The sequence below is a fragment of the Bubalus kerabau genome, chromosome 20 (assembly GCF_029407905.1).
Source record: "Bubalus kerabau isolate K-KA32 ecotype Philippines breed swamp buffalo chromosome 20, PCC_UOA_SB_1v2, whole genome shotgun sequence".
NCBI classification, from domain to species: Eukaryota; Metazoa; Chordata; class Mammalia; order Artiodactyla; family Bovidae; genus Bubalus; species Bubalus kerabau.
In genome coordinates, this window is record NC_073643.1 from 15,852,209 (window position 1) to 15,878,400 (window position 26,192).

The following is a 26,192-nucleotide window of genomic DNA, read 5'->3' on the forward strand; positions in this document are numbered from 1 at the left end:
ATATGTAACGGTGGCCACTTAATGGTACTCTGTGCCAGACGGCAGGTGAGGCGAGAGACACGGGCCCACGTGCTCATAGTTTGGATGAGGTAGAAAGGTCTCTCTGAAATCTGAAGGATGAGATGCACTCAGTCATGCAAGGAGATGGGAGAAGGATATTCTGGGGAGAGGGACTGGTAGAAGCAAAGGTCCTAAGAAGAAGAAAGGCAGGTCTACGCATTGTCTATTCCGTGAACTGAGCTGGTAACACGGTGACAGCACAGTTGGGAAAGAAAAGTGAGGAGGACGTGCGGCAGGACCACCGTCGGCTCACACGGGGCTTGGCAGGAATTCGATTTCAGGATGTATGTGATGAGAAGTCACTAAAAATACAAGTGTGCTGCTGAAAGATTCTCGCATGAAATAGGAAGTGGTGTAAACTACACTTCCATATTACAAGGAGGATTTAATTCTGAGATGGAAGAAAAAATGGAACGCATGATGCCTATATTACATGACATACAGAGTGTAAGTGTGCTAGACGTGAATAGAACTGAATGAAAGACCAGAAGAAACCTAGTGCTCATGAGCCACTAGCCACACACAAGACAGCTGGACCCTAAGTGCTCACGATGCACTCAATATTAAACTGAACACTACAACAGCAAGAAGCAAAACATTCAGTATACATGAAGTTTTAACTAACTCACACATCAGTGACATCTATTCAGGTCCGGTGTGTTCTTTGGTTAAGAAACACAAATAAAACCCACGGATGGTGAGCCAGTTCACTACCAAGTACAAACAGGGCCAACTACACACGTCTCTCCAAGTATGTGTTATTGGTGTGAGATACTTTCCACTGGTGGGCCATGCTCCTCAGACTCAACTCAGAGGAAGGTTCATGAGGGCGGGGGGATATTAACATATTGTTACCCAGGATTCAGACGGAGTGTACTTCACCCTGCCTGCATCCTATTTAAAATGTGTTAATCTACCCTATACCTTGCTTCTCATTGTACATACTTAAATGATTCTAAAACACGTGATGCGAGTTTTTGTTTTTGATCTGTGATCCTTTGTGCTCAGGGAGCCCTTGGCTGCTCTGTCTCGTAGTTTATCTGGAGGTGATCATGCTGCTGCTAAGTCGCTTCAGTCGTGTCCCACTCTGTGCGATCATAGACCAGGGCAATTACCTACATGACACTGGGCAGACTGAGGTAAATTAAAGATGCGTATTGTAAACCCTCCACCAATCACTGAAAGGCAAAGTACTCTACTGGAACAAAAGACAGCTGGAAAAGACAGAAATAAAGGAGAAAGAACAGGAGAAGTGATATAAAACCAGTAGTGAGATGGTACAACAGATTAAAATATGTTAATATCAATATTTACATTTAATGAAAATGTTCTAAGCACCTCAGATAGAAGACTAATTATGTAAGACTGAATAAAAAGGTAAAACTCAACTACATCTATTGCCAGGAAAACACCTTTAAATATAAACACACAGACAGGCTAAAATTTAAGTGATGGGAAAATATGTGTCTACTAATCAAAGAAAGCTGCAGTGGTGATACTAACATCAGATAAACTGGATTTTAGGACAAAAAATATGACCAGGGAGAGAGAGGAGAATCTCATTATGATCAACAGTTCAACTCCTCAAGATAACATATAATCCCAAATTAAATTTTTACATGGACTAACAGAGCTACAAAGCAGAAAACAACAATGGTATAACCAAAACAGAAATAGCCAAAGACACAAGTATAGTCAGAGACACCATTACCCCTCTCTCAAAAGTGACAGACAAGTTGACACAATACCAGTAAAGACACAGATTTGAACAGGCTGTAACAGCCACCTCGACTTCACTGACATTCGGAGGGCGTTCCAACCAACAGCAGCAGTTACACTTGCTCCACAAGTTTACCAAAACAGCCCGCAGACTGGGTGAGAAAACAAGCCTGAAGAAACTGTATGGGATGTAAAACATACACAGTATGCTCTCTAACCAGTGTAATTAAACTGAAATCAACACAAATGTACCTGTGAGCCTCAAATATGGGAAAACTAAATAACAGATTTCTAAATAATCCATGAATCAAAAAAGAAATCACAATGGAAATTACAAATTATGCTGAACTGAATGAAAATGAAACATCTAAATTTTGTAGGATGGAACTAGGACAGTGCTTAGATGGAGATTTATAGTACTAAATGATCATATTAGTAAGACAGAAGTCATAAACTCATGACCTCAGCATTGCTTAAAAAATTAGAATAAAAGCAAAAAACTAACCCCAAGAAAATAGAGAAAAGGGTATAATAAAGAGCAGAAATTAATGAAAAAACAAATCAGGGGGAAAATCAATAAAACCAAAAGTGAGTTCTTCTTTCAGAAGGCAAATAAAGGCTGTAAACCTCTAGCTAACTAAATCAGAGAAGGAAAAAAAGAGAGAGAGCAAATAGTCAATTTCTCATTACTATTCAAATAAGCGGTATGAGAAATGAAAGGGAGGCATCACTATAGATTCTCAAACACTAAAAGGATAATAAGGCGGTATCATAACAACCTCATGCCAATAAATTTGACAACTTAAATGAAATATACAAATTCCTTGAAGTTATCAAGAAGAAATAAACTGAATTAACTGTATATCCATTCATAAAAATAAATTTATACTTTAAAACTTTCCCACAAAGATAACTTCAAGCCCAAGTGGCTTCACTGGTTATTTTTACTAAACATTTAAAGGAGAAGATAAATGCCAACTCTGAAAGAAATTTTTTCCAAAAAACTAAAGTGAAGGGAACATATTCCAACTCATTCCCTGGGGCCAATATTCCCCTGATACAAAAATCAGAAAAAGACTCTAAGAAAACTATAGAACAACATCTTTCATGGACACAGTCACAAAAATACTTAGAACTTCTACTAAATCAAATCCAATGTTATATATTAAAAAAAAACAGAGCATGACGGGTTTTAACTCTAGGTGGCCAGACTGGTTTCACACACACACACACACACACACAAATATCAATAATTTCACCATGTTTTTTTAAAAAATAAAGAATTACATGATCATTTTAATAGATGAAGAGAAACAGTCCATTACAGTGAAATCTCTCAGCAAACTAGGAATGAAAGGGAACTTCTCAACCTTCTCAAGGCTTCTAACAAAACCCCATGGGTCACATCAGACCTAATGCTTTCTCCCTAGGAAAAAGTATGTTCAATAAAAGAAGCCAGGGATTCATTAAAAAAGAAAAGAGTCCACCCCTTTACTACTCATTTATATAAAATTCTAGGAAATGCAACCTAATCTACAGAGACTGTAAGTGAATTAACAGTTGCCTGGGACAGGAGTGGGGATGGGGGGATAGATTAAAAATAAGCACAAAGAAACTTTGGAGGATGACGGTTGTGTTCATTATTTCGATTGAATACACATATGTGAGAACTCATCAAATTATACATTTAACACATAATAGAAATAAATAATGCCTACAGGTGTACATGGGGCTTCCCTGGTAGCTCGGCTGGTAAAAGAATGCGCCTGCAATGCAGGAGACTCGGTTTGATTCCTGGATTGGGAAGATTCCCTGGCGAAGGGATAGGCTGCCCACTCCAGTATTCATGGGCCTCCCTGGTGGCTCAGATGGTAAAGAATTTGCCTCCAATGCAACTTGGGTTTGATCTGTGGATTGGGACGATCCCCTGGAGGAGGACATGGCAACCCACTCCAGTATTCTTGCTTGGAGAATCCCCATGGACAGAGGAGCCTAGTGGGTACAGTCCATGGGGCTGCAAAGAGTTGGATATGACTGAGCAATTAAGCACAGCAACAGCACAGCACATGGGTGTACACACAAACACCCTGCTCCCATGAACATTACAATGTAAGATAGATAAAAATATATTATTTTTTAAAAATTTTAAAAGAAAAGAGAGGTCCCATTTTTTTAAAAGAAAAGAGAGATATAATACATACATGGAAAATAGTGAAGAAAATATGCATCAAACTATTAGGAAGACTTTCCCATTCTATCTTTGACATTTCTGTACTGTTTGAACATTTTACAAGCATGTACTGTTTTTGTTGTCAGCAAAAATAAACCAAAAAATCCTTTGTAATAACTTGTCCTCACTGGTTCATCACAGTCCTCCTCCAATTTGGTACCTCTAATAAATCCAAAATGCAATTTCACTTGCTATAACTATTTAAAAAGCTCTCCTTTTCCCATAAATCTGTAAACTACTTTAGTGCATCAGATTTCCTGGCTCAGCCTGAAAACCCTTTGCAGTGCTGCGTAAGCACATAAATTCTGCTCTTACTCATCCAAGAAAACAAATGCAAAGAGCATGAAAAGCAAATGCTAGTAGATGCTTGCTGCTTTCTTCAAATCCAGTGACTTTTTAGTGGTATTCCCACATTCCTAAATTGGCATTCTCAGTAGTTTAGCACATGAATAAACTCATGGGGTCCTACATTACTGAAGAATTCCAAGAAAATGTACCATTCGCTGGCCATATATTGAGAAAGAATGATCATCGCTTTTAAACTTGACTCTTTAGGTAACTCTTTATACTTACCACAAGCTATTTTACTTGGATCCATCTATCAAAGAGCCCCAGACACATGGGACCTTGGAGCTATGAGAATGGGCAAGGCCTGATGAACACAGTGGGCATTTTAACACAAGCCTGAACCCAAAGTTGACCAATGGCCAATGGCTGGGCATCCTCATATAAAGCAGCATTAGGAAAGAAGTAAAAGTGAGTGATATCACTAGTCAAGGTCAAAATTCAGGGGAGCTCCAACCACACTGCCTTTTGTGAATATATTATACTAAAGAATGGTGGCCCTTCCTACTGTTTCATCTCCCAATCCACCATCAAAGGAGAAAGGTCAACTGTGATTGCACTCTAGGAGGAAAGGGTCTAAACTGAACAACCTGCCTCCCTCACTTCTTCACTAATAAAATAAAACGTTGTTGTTGTTGTTCAGTCGCTAAATCCTGTCTGACTCTTTGTGACCTCGTGGACTGCAGCATCCCACGCTTCCCTATCCTTCACTATCTCCCAGAGTTTGCTCAAACTCATGTCCACTGAGTCCATGATGCTATTTAACCATCCCATAAAAGTACTGAAAAGCAAAAAGCAGGGAGGACAATGTGCTGGAGACAAACGTGGCTGTGTTCAGAGTGACTTTCTCCTGAAGGGAAATTCACAATGCAATGGAGAAAATAGATAGAAAATCACCTACTGCAGCACAATCCAACAGAAATAGAATGCAAGCAACATATTTTTAATATTCTAAAAGTTGCAGTAAAAAAAAAAAGGGAAAGAAACAAAATTAATTTTAATAATAGTCCATTTAGCCCAATATGCTCCAAATGCTGCCATTTAAACATGCAATCAATACAAGGAAATCACTCAACTACTTTACATTCATTTTTCCCTTGGAAATTTGGTATGTATTTGACACTTGGACTGCATCTCAATTCAGATCAGCCGAGTTTCGCATGCTTGCTGCGCTCTATGTGGCTGCTGGCTACCATGCTGAAAAGTGCAGGTCTACACAAGAAATGTAATCAACAGCACAGGCAATGAGATGAGTGCAGGGGGAGAGGCGCACGTAAGTACCTAAGATTCACGGACCTTCAGCCAAGAGTTCTGCCTCTTCCTCCAGTATTATACTAATGCTTTTGCTTTTCAAAATTTAATCCAGTGTTTCTTTCCTCTCGATTCCCTCTCGTGACACTTTAGTGGACCACACCTTTCTTCGCTTGTCTGTAACTTATTCTCTTTGAGGTTTCACTTGCTTGCTGTGCCCTAATTTTACCCTTACTTCACAAGCCTCATTCCACTATCAACTAAGAATTAAAAAAAAAAAAAAAACACAAAAACTTACACTCTACGGAAGTAAGTACTTATCACCTTCTCCTTCTATGCTTTATAACTAGGCCACCTCCTTGTAGAGAAGAAAGAAGAGTTAGTATGTTTCCTCAATGCGAAGCCCAGGAATTGGAGCAGAACTAGAAACAAGAACGTGCTTGTGCTTGGTCGCTCAGCTGTGTCCAACTCTTTGGGACCCCATGGACTATGGCCCGCCAGACTCCTCTGTCCTTGGGGATTCTCCAGGCAAGAATCCTGGAGTGAGTGGCCATGCCCTCCTTCCAGGGGATCTTCCCAACCCAGGGATCGAACCCAGGTCTCCTCCATTGCAGGCAGATTCTTCACAGTCTGAGACACCAGGGAAGCCCGAGAAACAAGAAGGATGATGATAAAACTCAAGATCCCGTTGGCTTGGGAGAAGCCCTATGTGACACTCTCACTATGTGCCCTGAGATTGGCCAAAGGTATCCTAAGCCTTATTTCAGCATTTTTTTCAAAGAGCATAACTTGTAGCTTTTAACTTAATAAAGTCCATATTCTTTCAAAGCCCAATTGGGCTGATTACGCAGAAACCAATCATGCTTTGCCCAACTTATTGATAGGTTTATTTTACTAAGTTTCAACCCATTTATTCAGCTAACTAGGTAACTAGGTAACATGGTATTGATCAGATCAAAGCCACTGGTTCAGTTGCTATGTGAACAAATTCACTTCATTCAAGCCAGTATCAATACATTGCACCTCTGCCCGAAAGAGTTATCCTGCAAATACACATTTATGACACAAGCTACTAAGAACAGATCTGTGCAAATCCACCTCCTTCCCAATCCCCACCAAATAAAACACTTCAAAGTACACACTTTAACAGCAGTATGTTAGGGATGTATAAACTCATCTTCATATACAACATGAAGGTTATCAGTCCATGCTACAATCCACAGAATCCCCAACTGGCATCCATGTAGGTTGAAGAATCAGATTCACCCCCTGCATCCAGTAAGTACTCTTTGTGTAACTTTTAAAGTACTTTCCCAGGTCAAGCATTTTGAAGTTGGAATCAAACCATGTTTCCTGTTTTAGAAATTCATGCTCAAGTGCATAGCAGAAGCTTATCAATGGCATACTGAACACAAACAGAGTCTTAGCTTATAAGGAACTTGTCATTTTAACCCTAAGAACCAACTCACATTAGATGGGCTGCAACTAGAACAGATCAAAGTAACCTTAAAAGTCTGATGAATACTCGGGATTAGAAACATTTCTTAAGTGTGATGTGGCTACCAGTGTGTACTACCTTAGTATCTCAGTGATTAAATCCTTTATGCTCCAAAGGTCCACAGGGCTTTCCAGGTGGTTCTGGTGGTAAAGAACCTGCCTGCCAATGCAGGAGACTTAAGAGATGTGGTCCGATCCCTGGGTTGGGAAGACCCCCTGGAGAAGGGAACGGCAACCTACGCCAGTATTCTTGCCTGGGGAATGATATAGATAGAGGAGCCTAGTGGGCTACGGTCCATAGTGTCGCAAAGAGTTGGACATGACTGAAGAGACTTAGCACACACGCATGCAGGGTTTGATCACACCCTGTGTTTTCAGGCATCCACTGGGGGTTAAACAGCACTGAAGCAATGCAGCACCAAAAGTCCATCAAGAGATTCTTTCCTAAAGGTACCATTGACTTGGAAGATTTATTCAAGCTTGCTTCAACTGCTATCATTGAGAACTGCTAAAACAATATAAGTGTCAAACTAGTGTATTGCTAATCCCATTTTTATTGTTAACATTTGCCAATGAAATTGCTCTTTAATTGTTTGATCTGGAATAGACATAAAATATCATGACAGTGATATTTTGGCACATACTGGAAAATCTGCTATGAATATAGATTTTTTCCAATAAAATACAGGTTGCCCATATTACTTGGCATTAAAATGATTTACGGAAGTAGGCCAAAAGAAAAAACCACTGAAATAAAATGAGAAGAGACCAGAGTTATAACAAAATCCAAAGGCTGATCCATCCAAATTCATACTTAAGACTCATTTAAACACAACGTTTACTCTCTGGAACACTTTCCAATGAGGAAAGAAAAACGAGGCAAGAAGGAGAAAGGGAGAAGGCTTTCCATCCTGCTCATCAGCAACTCGACACTCAAAACCCAAGCCATCAGGCCCTCCTGTGAGTGACTTTCCCCAGGAGTCCCCATTTATTAAGCAGATCCAGACTGCCTACGTGGCTCAGACCCTGCAGCCTGCGTATGGGAGTCTGGCTTAAATCAGGGCAGGCTGCCTGAGCCTCTGCTCTGCCCAGCACTGGCCTGGTGCTGTCAGGGGAAATGCAGCATCTCACGCAGGTGGGCCCTGCCAGGGAAGCAGCACCCAGCTGCTGTGGCAGCTCCTTTTTGTAAGCCATCAGCCACTTGGCTCTGTCCACCACTTGGCCTGCCAAGACTGGGGACACTTGCAGGTGGAACCCAGGATTAAAAATATCCTGCCTGCCCTCTGGCCTGAATGGGATGCTACAACTCCTGGGCCCTTAGATCAGACCTCTGAGACCAGTTCTGTCTTTTAAGCTTCCTTCCCAGAGTCCCTCTGGCTGATCTTAAAAGCCTCCCTGATGGAAACTGCAGGCAGCTCCCAAAATTCAGCTTTCGACCTGTTTCAAGTTTACAATATAAGTTCATGACCCTAAGCCTGATTCTCCTCCCAACAGAACCCCTTGGCCAAGCAGTCTGCGTCCTCACTGCATGCTGCCCGGCTGCAAAGGGGCTCAAAAAGATTTTGTTTAAGTAGAGGATCCTGACTTTTTAATTTTTAAGTGGAAGTATCGTTTATGTACAATAATATATGTTACAGGTGCAGAATATATCGATTCACATCTTTTAAAGGTTACACTACATTAATAGTTATTATAAAATACTGGCTATATTCCCCATGTACAATATGGCCTTGTAGCTTACTTTATACATAATTATACTCTTAGTCCTCTAACTCCTGTATTGCCCCCTCCTCCCTTCCCTCTCTGCACTGGTAACCACTACTTTGTTTAGAGGATCCTGATTTTGAAGAGTATAAATTATTTGCAAAGCCGACAAATAAGGAAGAACCACAGTATAAAGACCCCACAGGATCTGGTCCCAAAGTACTCACTCCCTACCATCTCTCCACGGCACTGGTGTAGGCACATGTCAGTACTCACCATACCCTAGCTGCAAGGCCCTTCTCCTCACGACAACCCCCTGTTAAAAGGTTACTTCTGTGAGACACCTCTCTCTACATGGAGCAGAGCCCATCACTCCCTTCCCTGGAAATCACAGTACTCTCTTTCTCTCTCGGTAAAGCTCCTACCAAACAGGACAACACATGCAGAATTCTGCTGCCTTCATCTTCACCTTCCTCTAGGCCTGCAGGAAAGACACAGACGCTGACTATAATCCCTGCCCACCAGATGAGACAGTTTTGCTTTCTTAAAGGAAAACACCTCAGACAGGATGTCTTACATCATGGGTAAAAGTGCACATCATATGGGAAACTCAAGAAGGAAGTTATAAACTCCATTATCAGGCTTTAGGTACATCAAACCAAAGATGGAAAACAGTTATGGGCTGAGAGTAAAGAAAAAAATCATCAAGAGATCACGGTGGACCACCAGCCAAACAGGTCAAATGCTGCTTTATTTTTTAATGAGTGGCCAGAAGACACAAGCAGTAGCCAAGGGGTCTCAGTACAATCTTTTCATTATGTCTTGTTCCGATCAAACCACCACGAGAAGCTGTTATATATACACCAGACACCACCTAGGCCCTTGAACTTAGAAACCAAACCAACTAAAGTATACACTGTGTTTCCTTGAATCTAGGAATCCGTCAGTTCTAAGATGCACCATTATTTTATCAAGCACGACAGAAGAAAAATGCTGCCAATTAAATAAACTATGGCATCATTTCTTACTACTAAAGAATTTTCATTTTACTTTTATTGAAAGAGTTCTGTTAAACTTAGACATATTTTTAATAACATATTATTCTTGGGCACTAATAAAAAGAAAAGGAAAACTGAAATGTATCGGTTAAGGCCAAGGACAACCAGGTCACCTGGCTGAAGGCAACTGTTAAATGTCACTGGTTTGGGAAGTACAGTCCAGTTTCAGAAATGTTAAAATTAAAAAAAAAAAAATGTGCAGCACAGAATCAATAAAACACTCTATTATGTCTAGCTCAGTGACAAAAATTTAGAAAGGACAAGGCAGTAATTCATAGGATAACTGCTAAGAAAGACACTGCATCGATTAAAAATGTATTTATACAGAGAAAAAAGTTCAGATTATTCAACTCAAGAAAGACAAAAACAGAATAAGGATTCGAGAATATTCTTCAAGGACATCAAAAGTCCTGTCCCAAAAAAAGTGATTTCCAACTGTTTTTTCTTTACATTTTTTTTTAAAATACACTTTTAAATACATTTAAAATACATTAAAAAAAAAATAAGAGCCTACAAGAAACGCGAATATGGAGCTGTTCCATCTGGAGAAAGAGACTCACCTAAAAATGCCTCTGAAGTCACACAACATGTGACCAGCTGGAATGCTGACCTGGAGACTCCCTGTGACAGCTACAACCCAACGACAGGGGTTTAAATGGTGGCACTGATCAACTAAACATTTGCACAATATGAAGACTTGTTAGTTGCCTGTGATACAAAGATTCAGCATGTTACTGGGGGGAGGGGGGCAGGGGGTTGGTAAGCCACAAGGGAGAATTTTCCACATGTGGGATTTCAGACCTTGAGATGAGTGCCAAAGGCTGGGATGAGAACTTTCTATCAGTCATAAGGAGCTGTAGTGATCTTAGCAGGTCAGAAGCCCCCTGGGCACAGCAAGGGGGTGAGTAACACCAAGAGTTTCAGGTCTGGTCAAGCTCCAGCTCTCTGTGTCTGCAATACCAAGTCTCTTTTCAAGCACAAGCCAGATGTGGTTGAGAGTAGACAGCTTTGGCTCCTGCCCCCTGCCCAACCATGTGGCTGAACCCAGCATTACGGCACCCATGGCCCTCCAAACACAAATCCAACTCCACAACAAATTAGCAAGTGATGTATGTCCTGCAGAAGGTGGGAGATGCATATACTGCCAGGCGAAGCTTCACAATCCCCACTAGACAGCTGTTTCTCTATTTTCTCTATTTCTTCTCCTGAATGCCCAAAGGTTGCTCTGCTGGAAGCGAAACAAGGGCACTAGAGCAACGCCTACGGACTGGGGGCAGATTCTCACGGTTCCTCTGGCTATGTTCTTGGGTTCTGTTGAGACCAGGAGAGAGAGGAAAGCCACCGAGCAAGTATGTTTCCCTTGCAGACAAAACTAGAGAGCCACCACACTGATCCCTTCCCTGCTGGCTATAACGAGGACAGAGGCCCTTTGGTATCATGCGGGGATGGAGTGGAGTGGAGGACACCCCGGGCCTGGACCACCTTCACTGTCCCTTCTTTCCCAGCAACCCTTGGCCCCTCCAAGTGCCTGACCCAGCTGGCGAACTGCCTTGTATAACTGTAGCTCCCACAGTCCAGATCTGCCCCTCTGGGTGCAGCTCTCAGGCCCCGTCATGAAGCAGGGCCAGAGGACTGGGAGCGTGGCTCTGCTGGGCTTAGGACCCAAGCGGAGTGCCAAAAAACACTGCCTTCATCTGCATGCTGCTTTGCATCTCATTTGCATACCCACAACAGACTGACCTAGACTTGCCTGTGAGTGTCCAGGAGTCTCAGGCAGAGGTGTGGGTCAGTGGTGGCTTGCTACAGGGTCAGGGGCACGGAGTGCGGCAGTGCAGGCATGGGATCTTTTCAAGGAGGTTGCCATTATCTTCTCCTGACACTTTAAAATCCCCTTTGACCAGTGGAAGCGGTTCAATCCTCTTAGGATGGCAGCTCTGAGTCATCTTGGTGTCACTTGAGCATGCTTTGGGAATACTACCCTTGCCCACGTCTATTCCCCACCTAACTCAAATAGTTCAGCAAAGCCCATATCCTCCAAGGGTGATCTGTGGCCAAGAAAAATGTTTTCACCATACAGCCCTATCAGAGCAAAAGTAACATGCAGATTAATATTTTAAGATGATTAAAGAGAGCTAATTTTCCATGTGTAGGGTTATCTGACAATACAAGCTATTGCTCTATGGATGACTGAGTCAGTTTCCGCTGATCTAACTAGGGATGGGTCCCCTCCTTTGTTGCTTGCACTGACAGCCACGAAGTGAAAGGTTTTGGTAAAGGGGGACAACCCACCCAGATACAAGAGAACATTTATTTGTCTAAGGGCACTCCCTTGCTGTAAGTGCCAACTCGGTTTTCAGTGTAATTCTCAGATTTAAGTTTAGTATAAACAGAGATTTAGCAGGAGAAAAGCCAGCCCTACATCCCATTTTATTCTCTACACAGAGTAACCAGAGAGGAAAGGTTTTCTTTAACTGGCGGTTTTCAACTAAGCTGCGTTCTATGAATTGGGGGGGGCGGGGAATGGTGTACAGAAGCTAAGCTACTCTACATTCTGAAGAGGACAACTTCCTGCCCAAAGGCATCAAACTGTTGACCTGATTCAGTGATGACAAAGTCAGAGAGCTTCAAGCTGAACATGAGAACATGCAGACTGAAGCACAGCGATTATCATTCTGCCCTTTCATCCACAAACCAACCTCAGATACAGTATTCTTTGTATATTTTGTTGTTGTTCAGTCGCTAAGTCGTGTCTGACTCTTTGCAACCCCACGGACTGCAGCACGCCAGGCTCCCCTGTTCTTCACCATTGCCTGGAGCTTGCTTAAACTCGTGTTCATTGAGTCAGTGATGCTATCCAACCATCTCATCCTCTGTCATCCCCCTTCTCCTCCTGCCTTCATCCTTACCAGCATACTTCTATATATATCTTTCTATAGTAGATAATGTAATTTTTAACTTAATAGAAATAAAATGTAAAGGATTTCCAGAAAGATGGCAGATCATTAAACAATATCCCTGTACAATCTCAGAGGTAGACAAGAGCTCAGACAAGGAAACTGAGGCCCAATAAGGTTAAGTGACACCATGGACATACAATCCTGCTGTGCAGGCCACCCAACCAAACAACGTGCCCAACACTTTAAAAATGTTTAAATTTGTCACTTGAATTTCAGACACACATTTCTCTTACCAGAATTACTTCAAAAATCCGTGGGATCAGTTTGCTGTCTTCTACAAGTCTGTTAAAAAAAAAATGCAAAGATAATTTATTAATAATGATTTTTAAAATTATTTAAACTGCTGCCCTGATATGGAGCACTGCAGACCCATGCTTTACTGCTGAAATTCTGTGACTGAGGAATAGTATGATTAAATACTCATTTTAATACCCTGAATTACCTCTAAACACAAGAAATGTGAGGCTTCTTTTCGAATGACTATTAGCTTTGCCTCACTGATCTGCAGCAGGCAAAACCTCAAACAGATATATATATAAATGTAAAAAAATGTAATAAAAATTCACAGTTATTATAAAGACTATCAAAATAGGCAATGCCAGCTGAAATAATGTAACCTATCCATCATGTAGTTAAATTATAAGCTTGCCACACTGTAATCTTTCCTATATACCTCATTAGTTATTTTCTCAACATTAATGATTTAATGTACAGTGATGTTTAATGATCTTTAACTTTAAAAAAAGTAGACACCAATCGCACAATAGCTTCTAGGCACTTTCATCAAACCTAGTTATAAGCTGTTATCTATTTGTAACAGAAGACTTTCTCCAAGCAATTTAAGGGAAAATAGCCTTTATTCAAAAGGGATAGTTTTTTAAGAACAATACTTCAATCTCTAAATATTCCTTTAGTACAAGGGTCAGAGAACTTTCTCTGTAAAGGGCCAAATAGTAAATATTCTAGGCTTCGCAGGCCACACAGTCTCTATAGCAACAATTACCTCTGTCACAATAGTATAAAGGTAGGTATAAATAATCTATAAATTAATAAGCATGGCTGTGTTCCAATAAAATTTTATTTACAAAAACAGGCAGTTTCCCATATTAGGCCCATAAACTACAATTTGTTGATCCTCCTTCAGTTTAAAAAGAAAATAAAATTCCTTAACTTGACTAGAATTGACTTTGTAGGATAAACCACAGCGCTTAAGACAAGCATATTCCTTTCGTTGTAGGTATGGGCTGTTTGTCTATTTCACAGAGGATGTCAGGTGGATAGAAAGGGAATTTATCATCTGGCCTTCCTGGAGCTTGTTTGTCTATAATACTACATTGATAAAAGAAAAGCCTATGAGACTAGCAAAAAAAAAAAAAAAAAAAAAAATCACAGTATATTACAAATATCTGTTAAGGAAAAGCTAGCTACAGAGTGAATCCCCAAAGACAGACACACTTAGAAAGCCCTAGCTCAGTATCTAGCAAAAATAAACGTGATTATTTTCTATAGTCTCTATAGATCATAGGGGAAATGTTTGACTGTGTGGATCACAATAAACTGTGGAAAATTCTGAAAGAGATGGGAATACCAGACCACCTGATCTGCCTCTTGAGAAATTTGTATGCAGGTCAGGAAGCAACAGTTAGAACTGGACATGGAACAACAGACTGATTCCAAATAGAAAAAGGAGTTCGTCAAGGCTGTATATTGTCACCCTGTTTATTTAACTTATATGCAGAGTACATCATGAGAAATGCTGGACTGGAAGAAACACAAGCTGGAATCAAGATTGCCGGGAGAAATCTCAATAACCTCAGATATGCAGATGACACCACCCTTATGGCAGAAAGTGAAGAGGAATTCAAAAGCCTCTTGATGAAAGTGAAAGTGGAGAGTGAAAAAGTAGGCTTAAAGCTCAACATTCAGAAAACGAAGATCATGGCATCTGGTCCCATCACTTCATGGGAAATAGATGGGGAAACAGTGGAAACAGTGTCAGACTTTATTTTTCTGGGCTCCAAAATCACTACAGATGGTGACTGCAGCCATGAAATTAAAAGACGCTTACTCCTTGGAAGGAAAGTTATGACCAACCTAGATGGCATATTCAAAAGCAGAGACATTACTTTGCCAACAAAGGTTCGTCTAGTCAAGGCTATGGTTTTTCCTGTGGTCATGTATGGATGTGAGAGTTGGACTGTGAAGAAGGCTGAGCGTGGAAGAATTGATGCTTATGAACTGTGGTGTTGGAGAAGACTCTTGAGAGTCCCTTGGACTGCAAGGAGATCCAACCAGTCCATTCTGAAGGAGATCAGCCCTGGGATTTCTTTGGAAGGAATGATGCTAAAGCTGAAACTCCAGTACTTTGGCCACCTCATGCAAAGAGTTGACTCATTGGAAAAGACTCTGATGCTGGGAGGGATTGGGGGCAAGAGGAGAAGGGGACGACAGAGGATGAGATGGCTGGATGGCATCACTGACTCAATGGACGTGAGTCTGAGTGAACTCCGGGAGTTGGTGATGGACAGGGAGGCCTGGAGTGCTGTGATTCATGGGGTCGCAAAGAGTCAGACATGACTGAGTGACTGATCTGATCTGATCTGATCTGGTTAAATTCACTGACATTCTCTCACTTTCCTGGGCAACTGCAGGCTCAGGAATGAAGATGGACCTCCTTATACCATGAGTGGGTAGGATAGGAAATGCACAAACTCAGGACCAAATGCAACTTTAGGTCAACACATCCTTATTCCTCTTCCTTGTTTCCTAGATATTAACCTCACCATTTCCTAAATTGGTCTTCTGAAATTTTTGTGATATATACTCTTATCAGGCCCAGGCCTAAAAGAGCTAAGCACATACATCTCTGAGTTTGGTTGCCCTAGCAACCAAAAGCCAAAAATGTCACAGGGACACAGGCACCACTGCTTCCTCAGTGGTACCAAGGAGTGACAGCTCCCTGTGTCACAGCCCTACTCCAACATTCAGATCCAGAAGCAGACACTCACAATGCCAGACTTTTTATGACTGTATTTTAAAATATCTTCTATTACCAACATGTGTGCATGCTGCGTTGCTTCAGTCGTGTCCGACCCTTTGAGACCCTATGTAGCCCTCCAGGCTCCTCTGTCCATGGTATTCGCCAGGCAAGAATACTGGAGTGGGTTTCCATGCTCTCCTCCAGGGGATCTTCCAGACCCAGGGATCAAATCCCTGTCTCTTGTGTCTCCTGCATTAGCAGGCAGGTTCTTTGCTACTATGTCATATGACTACACAAATGACCTTAATTCAATCTTAAAAATTGAAACTAGTTCATCTCCAGGTCTCTGCATGACAAGCAGGCTGATCTCCACTACCTCTTAAGACTCTTTTAAAGTTCTAACAGTCCGATCCTTACATTCTTCTGAACACAATCAACCAGAACAATTTTGTTCTTTGATCTGACTAACACATCATTTAGAGCCACGTCTGGAAAATTAAAAGCGAACTCAAGGTTAAAAAAAAAAATCACTTTTAGTGGAAAAAAAATTTTTTTCTATGACATTTTCTGTGACCCATGAACTAACCTCACATGTAATCCCAAAAGAATGCTAAAACAGGTATGGGACAGGGGTGGCTGCAAACACTTACAACTATCTAAAATGCATCAGTTTTTCAGACTGTGGGAAGTGACCGATAAGTGGGCAATGAGTACTGACTAGCATTTTCTTAAATTTAAAATAATAAAACAGATATCTAAAGGTATCACACATACTATTGTTTCTGTGGCATTTTTATTTCACTTATATGTGGACTGGGTAGTGACCTAAAATACAGTTTGTTTTATTGTGAGTTGTATAAAAAACATCTGAACTCCACAGATTTCAGGCTGCTTCAGAGACCTTAGTTTTTAACATGTTCTTAAATTTTGATTTTAAAAACTGGGTCTGCTTACTTAATGCATCTCCTTTCATATCACCACTGGTCCAATTAGTAGCTCAGTTCTCAAATGACCAAACCCTTTATGTGCTCTGAATAATGCAGTGCTCCTCCTCTGACTTGGTATTCCGGGGAGCAGCCCCAGGGCTTGGGCCTCTGTAGACCAGGGAGGATGAGGCTTACCTCTGAACAACACGGATGTGGCTGATTCTCAGGGAATTATTCAGGCAGAAAGTCTTAAATCATTATACCAGACTTTGGAAAATCATGATGCAAAAGGCGACCTTATTTGGGGGTTCTGTTGTGGTTGGCCCCCATGATTTAAATGACCAGGATCATTTTACTACATCAGTCTGTTATTTCCTAAAATTGAAAAGAATGAAAATGCTATGGCTTATGGACAGCCTGAGGACAGGAAGGGCAAGATTTATCTGAATTTTCTAAACCAAAAACAAAGTAGAGATCTTTTTGAAATTATCCCACATCTTCAAAGGATTGTGAAGTTATTAACTGTAGTAAACTTTTCTTTCTTTATGTTAGCCATCTAAGCACACTGTGTTTAAGTAATTCCAGATGATTAAGTTGAATATACTGCCATTTCTAAATTCCATTCCTGGGACTACTTTACGCTGGTTTTTTTTTTTTTTTTTTTTTTTTGGGGGGGGGGGAGTGGGGGCGGGAGGTTAGGGGAGGGGTTATTTTCCCCCTAATGGTGTAATTAATGATAAGAGTGTGTATGATGAAAGAATTTTCCTTACAAAGTTTGTTTCAGGAGATTCACTGGGATTTTTGTATATCTGTGGTTCATGTTATTAACAAAACAGGTACTGTTTGCGTTAGAAAATTTTAAATGAACTTGTGAAAATCTTTAGGCTATATTATTTGGAATTCTAACCGCACCCCCCCCCCCCCCCCCCCCGTTCTTAAAGCAAATGTTGCCATTGGTGTTGGGAAAATGTTTTAATTTTTAATTAATGAATTATTTTATTAATTGATAAATTATGTATCAATAAAAATTTTAAAGTATTTACTGATGTTTGATAACTCATTTAAAATACCATATATTTAAATTCTGAAAAATACTTGGTTGAGATCTAACTATGGAAGCCATAAGCACAAATTTACAAGAAAATTTTATCACAAACCAAGCTAAATGATAACCAAAAGGATTCATACTTTAAATAATAGGTCAACACTTTTGATGTAAGAAAAAACAATGGCTTTTGAGGTAAAGTTATTGAGTGACCTATGGAGTCAGGATGGCCTTGGTTTTCTCTATTTTCTGGCACAATTACTTTTCATATACTTTGAAAAGAGGGCAAAATATAAACTAGCAATATTTAGATATAAAAGACTAGGGGCAACTTAGGTAGGGAAAACTGGTACAGGGAGATCACTCTAGTTCTGTTCAGAGAGATACAGCAGTAGGTTGGGTTGAATTTCAAACTATTATTAGCTTTTTGTTAAAAAAAAGCTTTTCTTTCCTTTTTTTTTTTTTTTTTTTAAGAAAAACAGCAGGCAGAGGATCTCCATCTGCTTTTTGCTCAGTTATACAGGTGAGAAAAGTGGCCTCCAAAAGTGATACAACATGTCTACAGAAACATGGGGGTCTACCCATGGAGTTACACTGTCTTGAGCTCGCTTCCTCACTTGAAGGCTTTAATCTGCTCCCAGGGTGGAAACAGCACAGAGGAAGGGCCACGAGCCTAGAGCCACAGTCCTCACCAGTCACTCCCATCCTTCAGGAACAATGTCCTCCCCAAAGGCTTCTCCGCCGTCTCTGCCGTCCTGGAATCCGTCTAGTCATAAAGCTCTTACTTAGTACTGGGGACGTTCCTTCTTCCTGGATACTATGTCAGGTTATGATTAACACTTTTGAACCCTTATCATGAGCTAATCTTACAGCTCAAAATCAATGCCTTCAAGCTCAGTCAAATGGCTTGACAAATATCTGACAAACAGATGTCATATAATAGCACTTAAATGTGGAATCTGCAAGAATGGTACAAATGCACTTATTTACAAAACAGAAACTGAGTTACAGATGTAGAAAACAATCTTATGGTTAATGGGGGAATGGGAGGGATAAATTGGGAATTGGGATTGACACACACACACAACTACATATAAAATAGATAATAAGGACCTACTGTATGGCACAGGGAACTATACTCAGTACTCTGTACTGACCTATGTCGGAAAAGAATCTTAAAAAACTGACTATATGTATATGTAAAACTGAGTCACTTTGCTGTACACCTGCAACACAACATCGTAAATCAACTATATCTCAATGAAAACATTTTAAATGGCTTGACAGATACATAACCAAACAAGAAAACAAAACTCAACTTCCATCAGATATATGCACAGGGTACAGGTGACTAGACATGGGGAGAACTTAGTGAGGAGCCCAGACGACTGAAAGCAGGTGATCATGAGCCTTGAAAGACAGGGGAGGGGCCCGTTACAGTGTGTGGAGACTGGTGTGCTTACCTGGAGATGGTGGTGAAGAGATTCAGAGAAGGCTAATCAGTAAAGAAACAACATAACTGTCATGCTCGCAAGTGTGGCTTTCACCCTGAAACGATGGGAAACCTCCAACGGATTTTAAGCTGAAGGACACAGTTGGATTTGTTATTAAAACTCCAATCTGACAGTAACAGGAAAAAGGAACTGGTGAAGGAGTGCAAGCTAGAACATCGCTCCTCAAAGAATGGTCTGCAGGCCAGAGCCAGCCTGCCAACAGCCACAGATCTATGACAATATAGTGACAGAAACTGGAAAGATTACATTTTCATGTTAGACCTGATGATAAATTTAAACTTTATGGCAGTTTCAAAACATGGCCCCACCAGCACATGACGACAAACAGAACATCTGCATCACAGGACCTGTCCATGAGACGTCTACAGTGGGGCATCCTGGCAGAAACCACCTTCCCCAGGGAGCACATTTCACATCACCAGGAGTCAGACATACCGACGTCATGTACACCCTGGTATCATGCTTCAAGGAAGGCACAGCCTCACTTCTGGGGTATGTTTATGAAAAATGCACAACACTAATATAACCATGAAAAATTCAAGCAAATGTGAGAGGCATCTTACAAAATAACCACTCATATATGTCGAAAGTGTTAGTTATGAAAGACAACAGAAGGTCTGTTCTTTACATCTGTGTGAAGGAGACAATGGGATGATTTGAGAGAATAGCATTGAAATAAGTGGACTCAGTTCAGTTCAATCCAGTCACTTAGTCATGTCCGACTCTTTGCAACCCCATGAATCGCAGCACGCCAGGCCTCCCTGTCCATCACCAGCTCCCGGAGTTCACTCAAACTCACATCCATCGAGTCCGTGATGCGATCCAGCCATCTCATCCTCTGGCGTCCCCTTCTCCTCCTGCCCCCAATCCCTCCCAGCATCAGAGTCTTTTCCAATGAGTCAACTTTTCGCATGAGGTGGCCAAAGTACTGGAGTTTCAGCTTTAGCATCATTCCTTCCAAAGAAATCCCAGGGCTGATCTGCTTTAGGATGGACTGGTTGGATCTCCTTGCAGTCCAAGGGACTCTCAAGAGTCTTCTCCAACACCACAGTTCAAAAGCATCAATTCTTCGGCGCTCAGCTTTCTTCACAGTCCAACTCGCACAGCCATACATGACCACAGGAAAAACCATAGCCTTGACTAGATGGACCTTTGTTGACAAAGTAATGTCTCTGCTTTTGAATATGCTATCTAGGTTGGTCATAACTTTCCTTCCAAGGAGTAAGCGTCTTTTAATTTGATGGCTGCAGTCACCATCTGTAGTGATTTTGGAGCCCAAAAAAATAAAGTCTGACACTGTTTCCACTGTTTCCCCATCTATTTCCCATGAAGTGATGGGACTAGATGCCATGATCTTAGTTTTCTGAATGTTGAGCTTTAAGCCATTTTTTTCACTCTCCTCTTTCACTTTCATCAAGAGGCTTTTTAGTTCCTCTTCACAGTAAAACAGATAACCAGTGCATGTCTGATGTATGATGGAGGGCACCCAAACCCAGTGCTCTGGGACAACCAGAAGTGACAGGGTGAGGAGGGAGATGGGAGGGGGGTTCAGGAGGGAGAGGACAAAAGCATACCTATGGCTGATTCATATTGATGTATGGTAAAAACCATTAGAATGTTGTGATTATCCTACAATTAAAACAAACAAAAAAAAAATCTTTTTTAAAAAGACAACAGAAGGGTGAGAACTGTCCCAGATTGGAGCAGACTAAGAAGTCGAAACTAAATGCAGTGTGGGGTCCTAGATTGGACCTGGGACCAGAGAAAGGACAGTACTGGGAAAACTGGCAAAACTGGAGTAAAATCTGCAGATTAGCTGACAGTGAAAGATGTTTCTCCTTGGAAGAAAAGCTGTGACAAACCTAGACAGTGTATTAAAAAGCAAAGACATCACTTTGCCAACAAAGGTCCGTATAGTCAAAGTATAGTATAAAAAAAAAAACAAAAAACTACTGGTTTTTCCAGTAGCTTTTCCAATAGTCATGTATGGATGTGAGAGTTGGACAACAAGGAAGGTTGAGTACTGAAGAATTGATGTTTTTGAGCTGTGGTGTTGGAGAACACTCTTGAGAGTCCCTTGGACTACAAGGAGACCAAACCAGTCAATCCTAAAGGTAATCAACCCTGAATATTCACTGGAAGGACTGAAGCTGAAGCTCCAAAACTTGGCCCCCTGATGTGAAGAGCCAACTCATTTAAAAGACCCTGCTGCTGGGAAAGACTGAAGGCAGGAGGAGAAGGGGACGACAGAGGACAAGATGTTTGGATTAAATTAAAACAATTTAATCATCGACTCAATGGACATTAAGTATGAGCAAGCTCCAGGAGATGGTGAAGGACAGAGAAGCCTGGCATGCTGCAGTCCATGGGGTTGCAAAGAGTTGGACATGCGTGAGCAACCGAACAACAAAGTCTATCAATGCTCATTTCCTGGTCTTGAAAGTTGTACTATGGCTCCATAAGATGTTACCACCAGGGGAGGCTGGGTGAAGGATATATGGACATTTTCTGCAACATTTTTGTAACTTTTCCACAAAGCTAAATTTATCTCAAAATGTAAAGGCTTTTCTTTTTTAATGGCTCCTGAAGTCTTCGAGTCTCCTCTCTTTTAAAAGTGGGGTCTGTGTCCTCTCTTTTTGAATCTTGGCAGGTTTGAAAGTGCTTAGACCAACAGAGTAGCATAGAACTGACACTATTTGATTTCTGCTCATATTCTGGGTTTGTTTTTTTTTTTTTTAATTTCACTTTCATGGCATTTTAGAAAAATGTTTATTCCAGCTATCTGCTGCTGCTTAACAAACCAACCCCAAATGCAGCATCAGAAAGCAATGACTACTTTGTCACGTCCATGGCTTCTGTGGGTGGTGAAATCTGGACAGGGCACACTGGGGATGACCTATCTTTGTCCCCAGTGTTTGAGGCCTCAGCCGGGGAGACACAATGGTTGGGGTTGACTAGACCAGCTTAGAGACTGTAATTATCTGAAGGCTTCTCTATTCACATGTCTGGTATCTGGGCTGGGATGACTCAAGGAAGGCTGTCAATTCTGTTGACTGGATCACCCAGTACTGCCCTGTCCACGTGGCGTGGCCTCTCACAGCGTGGCAGCTGAGTGCCAAGCAGGAGCCTTCGGAGAGAACCAGGCTGAAACTGCATGACCTTTTGTAGCTGAACCTTGGAACACAGAGCATCACTTGAAAACAGTAAGAGGTTAAAAAAGTCCAGCCCAGATTCAGGTGGAGGGAACTAGAGCCATCTGAAGGAGGAGAGGCACTGTCACGTAACAGAAGAGCACGGGGCAGGAGATGCTTTTGCAGCCATCTTTATAAAACACAATCTGCCATGGGCGTGGTGTGGGGCTGCAGCGTGTTGAAATTTCAAAATCTGTTTCTTCACCAGATAATTTGACTAACACCAATGCAGAATCAGAGAGACCAGTTCATACGCTACTGCAGTGATGCAACGGAGACGTGACTGAGGCCTCGGATTAGCTGTCAGTTGGTGCATAACATATTACCATAAAATTCACGGCTTAAAACACACCCACTGACTAGTTCAAAGGTCTGCAGGTCAGAAGTCTAGTTCAGCATGGCTGGGTTATCTACTCAGAGTATCAAAGGTCTAGAATCAAGATGCCAACTGGGTTAAGTTCTCAATTGGAGGGTAGAAGGGGTCCAATTTCAATCTTACTACTGACAGAATTCAGTTCCTTGCAGTTGTAGAACCCAAGTCCCTATTTCCTTGTTGGCCATCAGCCAGGGATCCCTCTCAGGTTCCTGAGGCCATTCTCATTCCTTGTCATGTGGCCCCTTCCATCTCCAAAACCAGCAATGGGGAATCTCCTCCATGTAAAATCCTTCTCAAGCTTCAGATCTCTCTAACTGATACGTCTCTGACCTCTAGGTCAGATTTAAATGGCTCATATGATTAGTCAGGTCCACCAGAAATGATCTCCGTATTTTAAGGTCAACTAGTTTGGGACCTTAATGACATCTGCAATATCCCCTCACAGCAGCAATAAATTAGTCTTTTCACTGAATAACTGGGAGAAGATGGGCTTGGAGCCTTGAAGTTTATCTTAGAATTCTGCCCATTACAGACCTGACCTTGCCTCCACCTCAGTCCCATCTTACCCCACCTCCTTTTTAAAAAAAAATATAATTCAGATTTGATTCTTTGAATAAGCTGCTTCTGACCAACTTGTGTACAAACCTCAAAGTAGATGCTGGACATTGGTTAGCTTTCCAACAACACTGGGTACGAGTTTTAGATTTCATATTTGTTCACAACTGAGCACGAGACTACAAACAAAGCTTTTTTTGTTTCTTATGGCTTACATAATTCACCAGCTAAGTGGGCCAACAACAGTCATTTTAAATAAAAAGTCTCTAACATTAGCTGAATTTCAAATTATCAGTTCAGTGAATCACCTTCAAAAGGAAATGGTTTCATAACATTTAGTTATGGCATAATATTATGTCTATCTTGAAAGCAAGAAAATTTATGATGTTTCTCCTTGAAATGTTTGCCCTTGCTTGCAATGCTTGCTAATTGCCTTACAGAGAACTGCAGAAGCCTTCCCAATACAAGGACGCATAGAAAGACTTATTTCCCCAGCAACCCAAAAAGGCAGGGTTAAGATTTTAGCAGCTTTACAACACAGAATTTCAGACCTGGTTATTTTACAAAGATCTACACAATCCTCCATGGAACAGGCATCACACTTCTTCCCAGAAGAAATCTGCACCCCAGCAGTCCCAAAACATATACAATATAAAAACAATTTAATCCAGTTATAAAGCCGACTGCTTCATTTGCTGAGAAAGTGTGAGAATTAAACGAGCACACGAGCCATACCGGAATGTGCCTCTGAAGTACCAAAATCTCCCATTGCCTAAAATAGCATGAGAAAGACACAAAGTTCAGTTAAGAGACACTTTGGTTATGTAAAAAAGCAAATGTTTTCCAACAGAAAGGAGATTTTAGGTGGAAAAAGAAGAACATTACATTAGCAAGTTTGCAAAATGCTTTTCTATTATCTCAATAGATGCCCAATACAGCCCTGTGAAAATCCACACCTGTTGAATGAATCTAGGCAACAGAACGCTTCTATAACAGATAGTACGAAAGATGAAAAGGAAAAGCAGCAGTCCAGAGGCTCTCCATGCAGTGTATGGAATGACTGACAAGATATCTCTAACTTCTTCTAATTCTAGCCATAGTCCCTTTTCGTCTGTGGCCTTACAGGAACCGTCCCTACACAGGCGATGATGCTCTTGTTAACCAGCCAAGGGCTTTGGCCCCGCCTCCCCACACACAGCCCCGTGCTTCCTGTGCTGGGTCCTGAGCCCTCACCCTCTTTCTTTCTGAACTCCGTGGCTCTGCAGCTGGGCTTCTTGATCTAATAATTCACTGCATCCTTGGCACTCTCCTCAAGACACAGTTCTGTATTGGTCCCACAGCTCCACATATATTGAAGCTACGGGTAAGAAGCATGTTCATCCTTGCACCAAACTGGCAAAGACAATGAACAGAAAGAAACACAGTCAGTAAGAGGTCAGGCTGGGACGCAAGTTCCTAAGAGAATCACTAGACTGTATATTATGTGGACAGCATTTCTTTCCTCTTACGGACATGAGCTCAACACTAAAAGTAGCACTTGTAGGGACTTCCCTGGTGGTCCAGTAGCTAAGACTCTGTGCTCCCAATGCAGGGGACCTGGGTTTGACCCCTGGTCAGGAAATTAGATCGCTATGCCACAATGCAAGATTCCGCATGTGGAAACTAAGATCTGGTGCAGTCAAATAAATGAATATTTTTTTAAAAACACCAATTGTAGATGAGATATTTTAAATTTTATTTTCAATTTCATAAACCTGCTTATTTTCTATGGCTCCTTTTTGTCCTGTTAAGCAGTAACAAGAGATCTTTTTCGAATCCACTTGAAGTCAGGCTAAGATTTCTCCCTTTTTTTGCTCTCACTCAACAAACATTACTGAGTGCCTATCATTACTGAATACAACACACTAAGAGCTACATCAAATGTTAGAAGTGCTATGAGAGATGGCTATAAAGGCTAAAGAAGGGATCATAGAAATCATCTCGTCTATCTGAGGTGCAGAGTAATTGTGGATGGCTCAATAACTGTGATCAGTGCTGCCCATGTGCTAGCTCAGTGGATTCTAACAAAGAGAAACCATAGGGATGATGGTGTTGACTAAATCCTTTTTTTTTTTTAAATGAGAAACTGAGACACAAAGAAATGGTCTAGTGACAAGAAGTAGGGCTGAGACACAAACCTCGGCAGCTTAGATCAGTGTCCGCACTGCACAGAGTAAGGACTGCTTCAGCTGAACTCTGAAAGAGGAGTAGGTTATTGATCAACAGTGAATGAAGGATGGAGCAGAAGGGGAGACAGGACAGACAAGAATGAGCTGCGCCCTGGGCAAAGGGAATAGCATGAGAGAAAGTAAAAACAGGATGGCTTCTTAAGGACACGGAAAAGGCAAGTTTATCGCATAAGTGGAAGAAGTAAAGAGAAGGCAGCGCAAGATCAGGCTGGAGGACTAAACCAGGGCTGACTGCAGATCTTGTTATCTGTGCTGGTGAGCTTAACTTATTTGGTAAACTTCAGCCTGCAGACCAAACCCTGCCACCTGCCAGTATCTGTGTGGCCCACGAGCTAAGAATACTTGTCAGGTTTCGAAATGGTTGGAAAAAAATCAGAAGAAGAATATTTTATGATATATGACAACTGCATGAAATTCAAATTTCAACTCCCATAAAGTTTTATTGGAACACAGCCGTGCTCATCCCTTTATACCCTGTCTGCAGCAGCCTTTACACTACAGTGAGAGAGCTGAGTGGCTGCAGCAGAGACCACATGGCGGGTGATGCCTAAAATGC

General features: G+C 41.4%; 1 protein-coding gene across 21 annotated transcripts in view; it reads right to left on the minus strand.

The window, feature by feature from the left end:
* The window catches only part of ULK4 (unc-51 like kinase 4), a 509,803-nt gene that overhangs the window by 275,258 nt on the left and 208,353 nt on the right, over positions 1–26,192 (minus strand). For 20 of the 21 annotated variants that reach the window (XR_008706191.1, XM_055558092.1, XM_055558086.1 and 17 more), the window contains one exon: positions 13,055–13,103. Coding sequence is in view for 20 of the 21 variants with exons in the window: in XM_055558092.1 (XP_055414067.1) it covers positions 13,055–13,103 (49 nt within the window). In the remaining variant the exon portion in view is untranslated. Of the gene's footprint in view, positions 1–3,561; positions 3,794–13,054; positions 13,104–26,192 lie in introns of those variants that run through there. The other variant, XM_055558095.1, reaches the window with a different exon arrangement.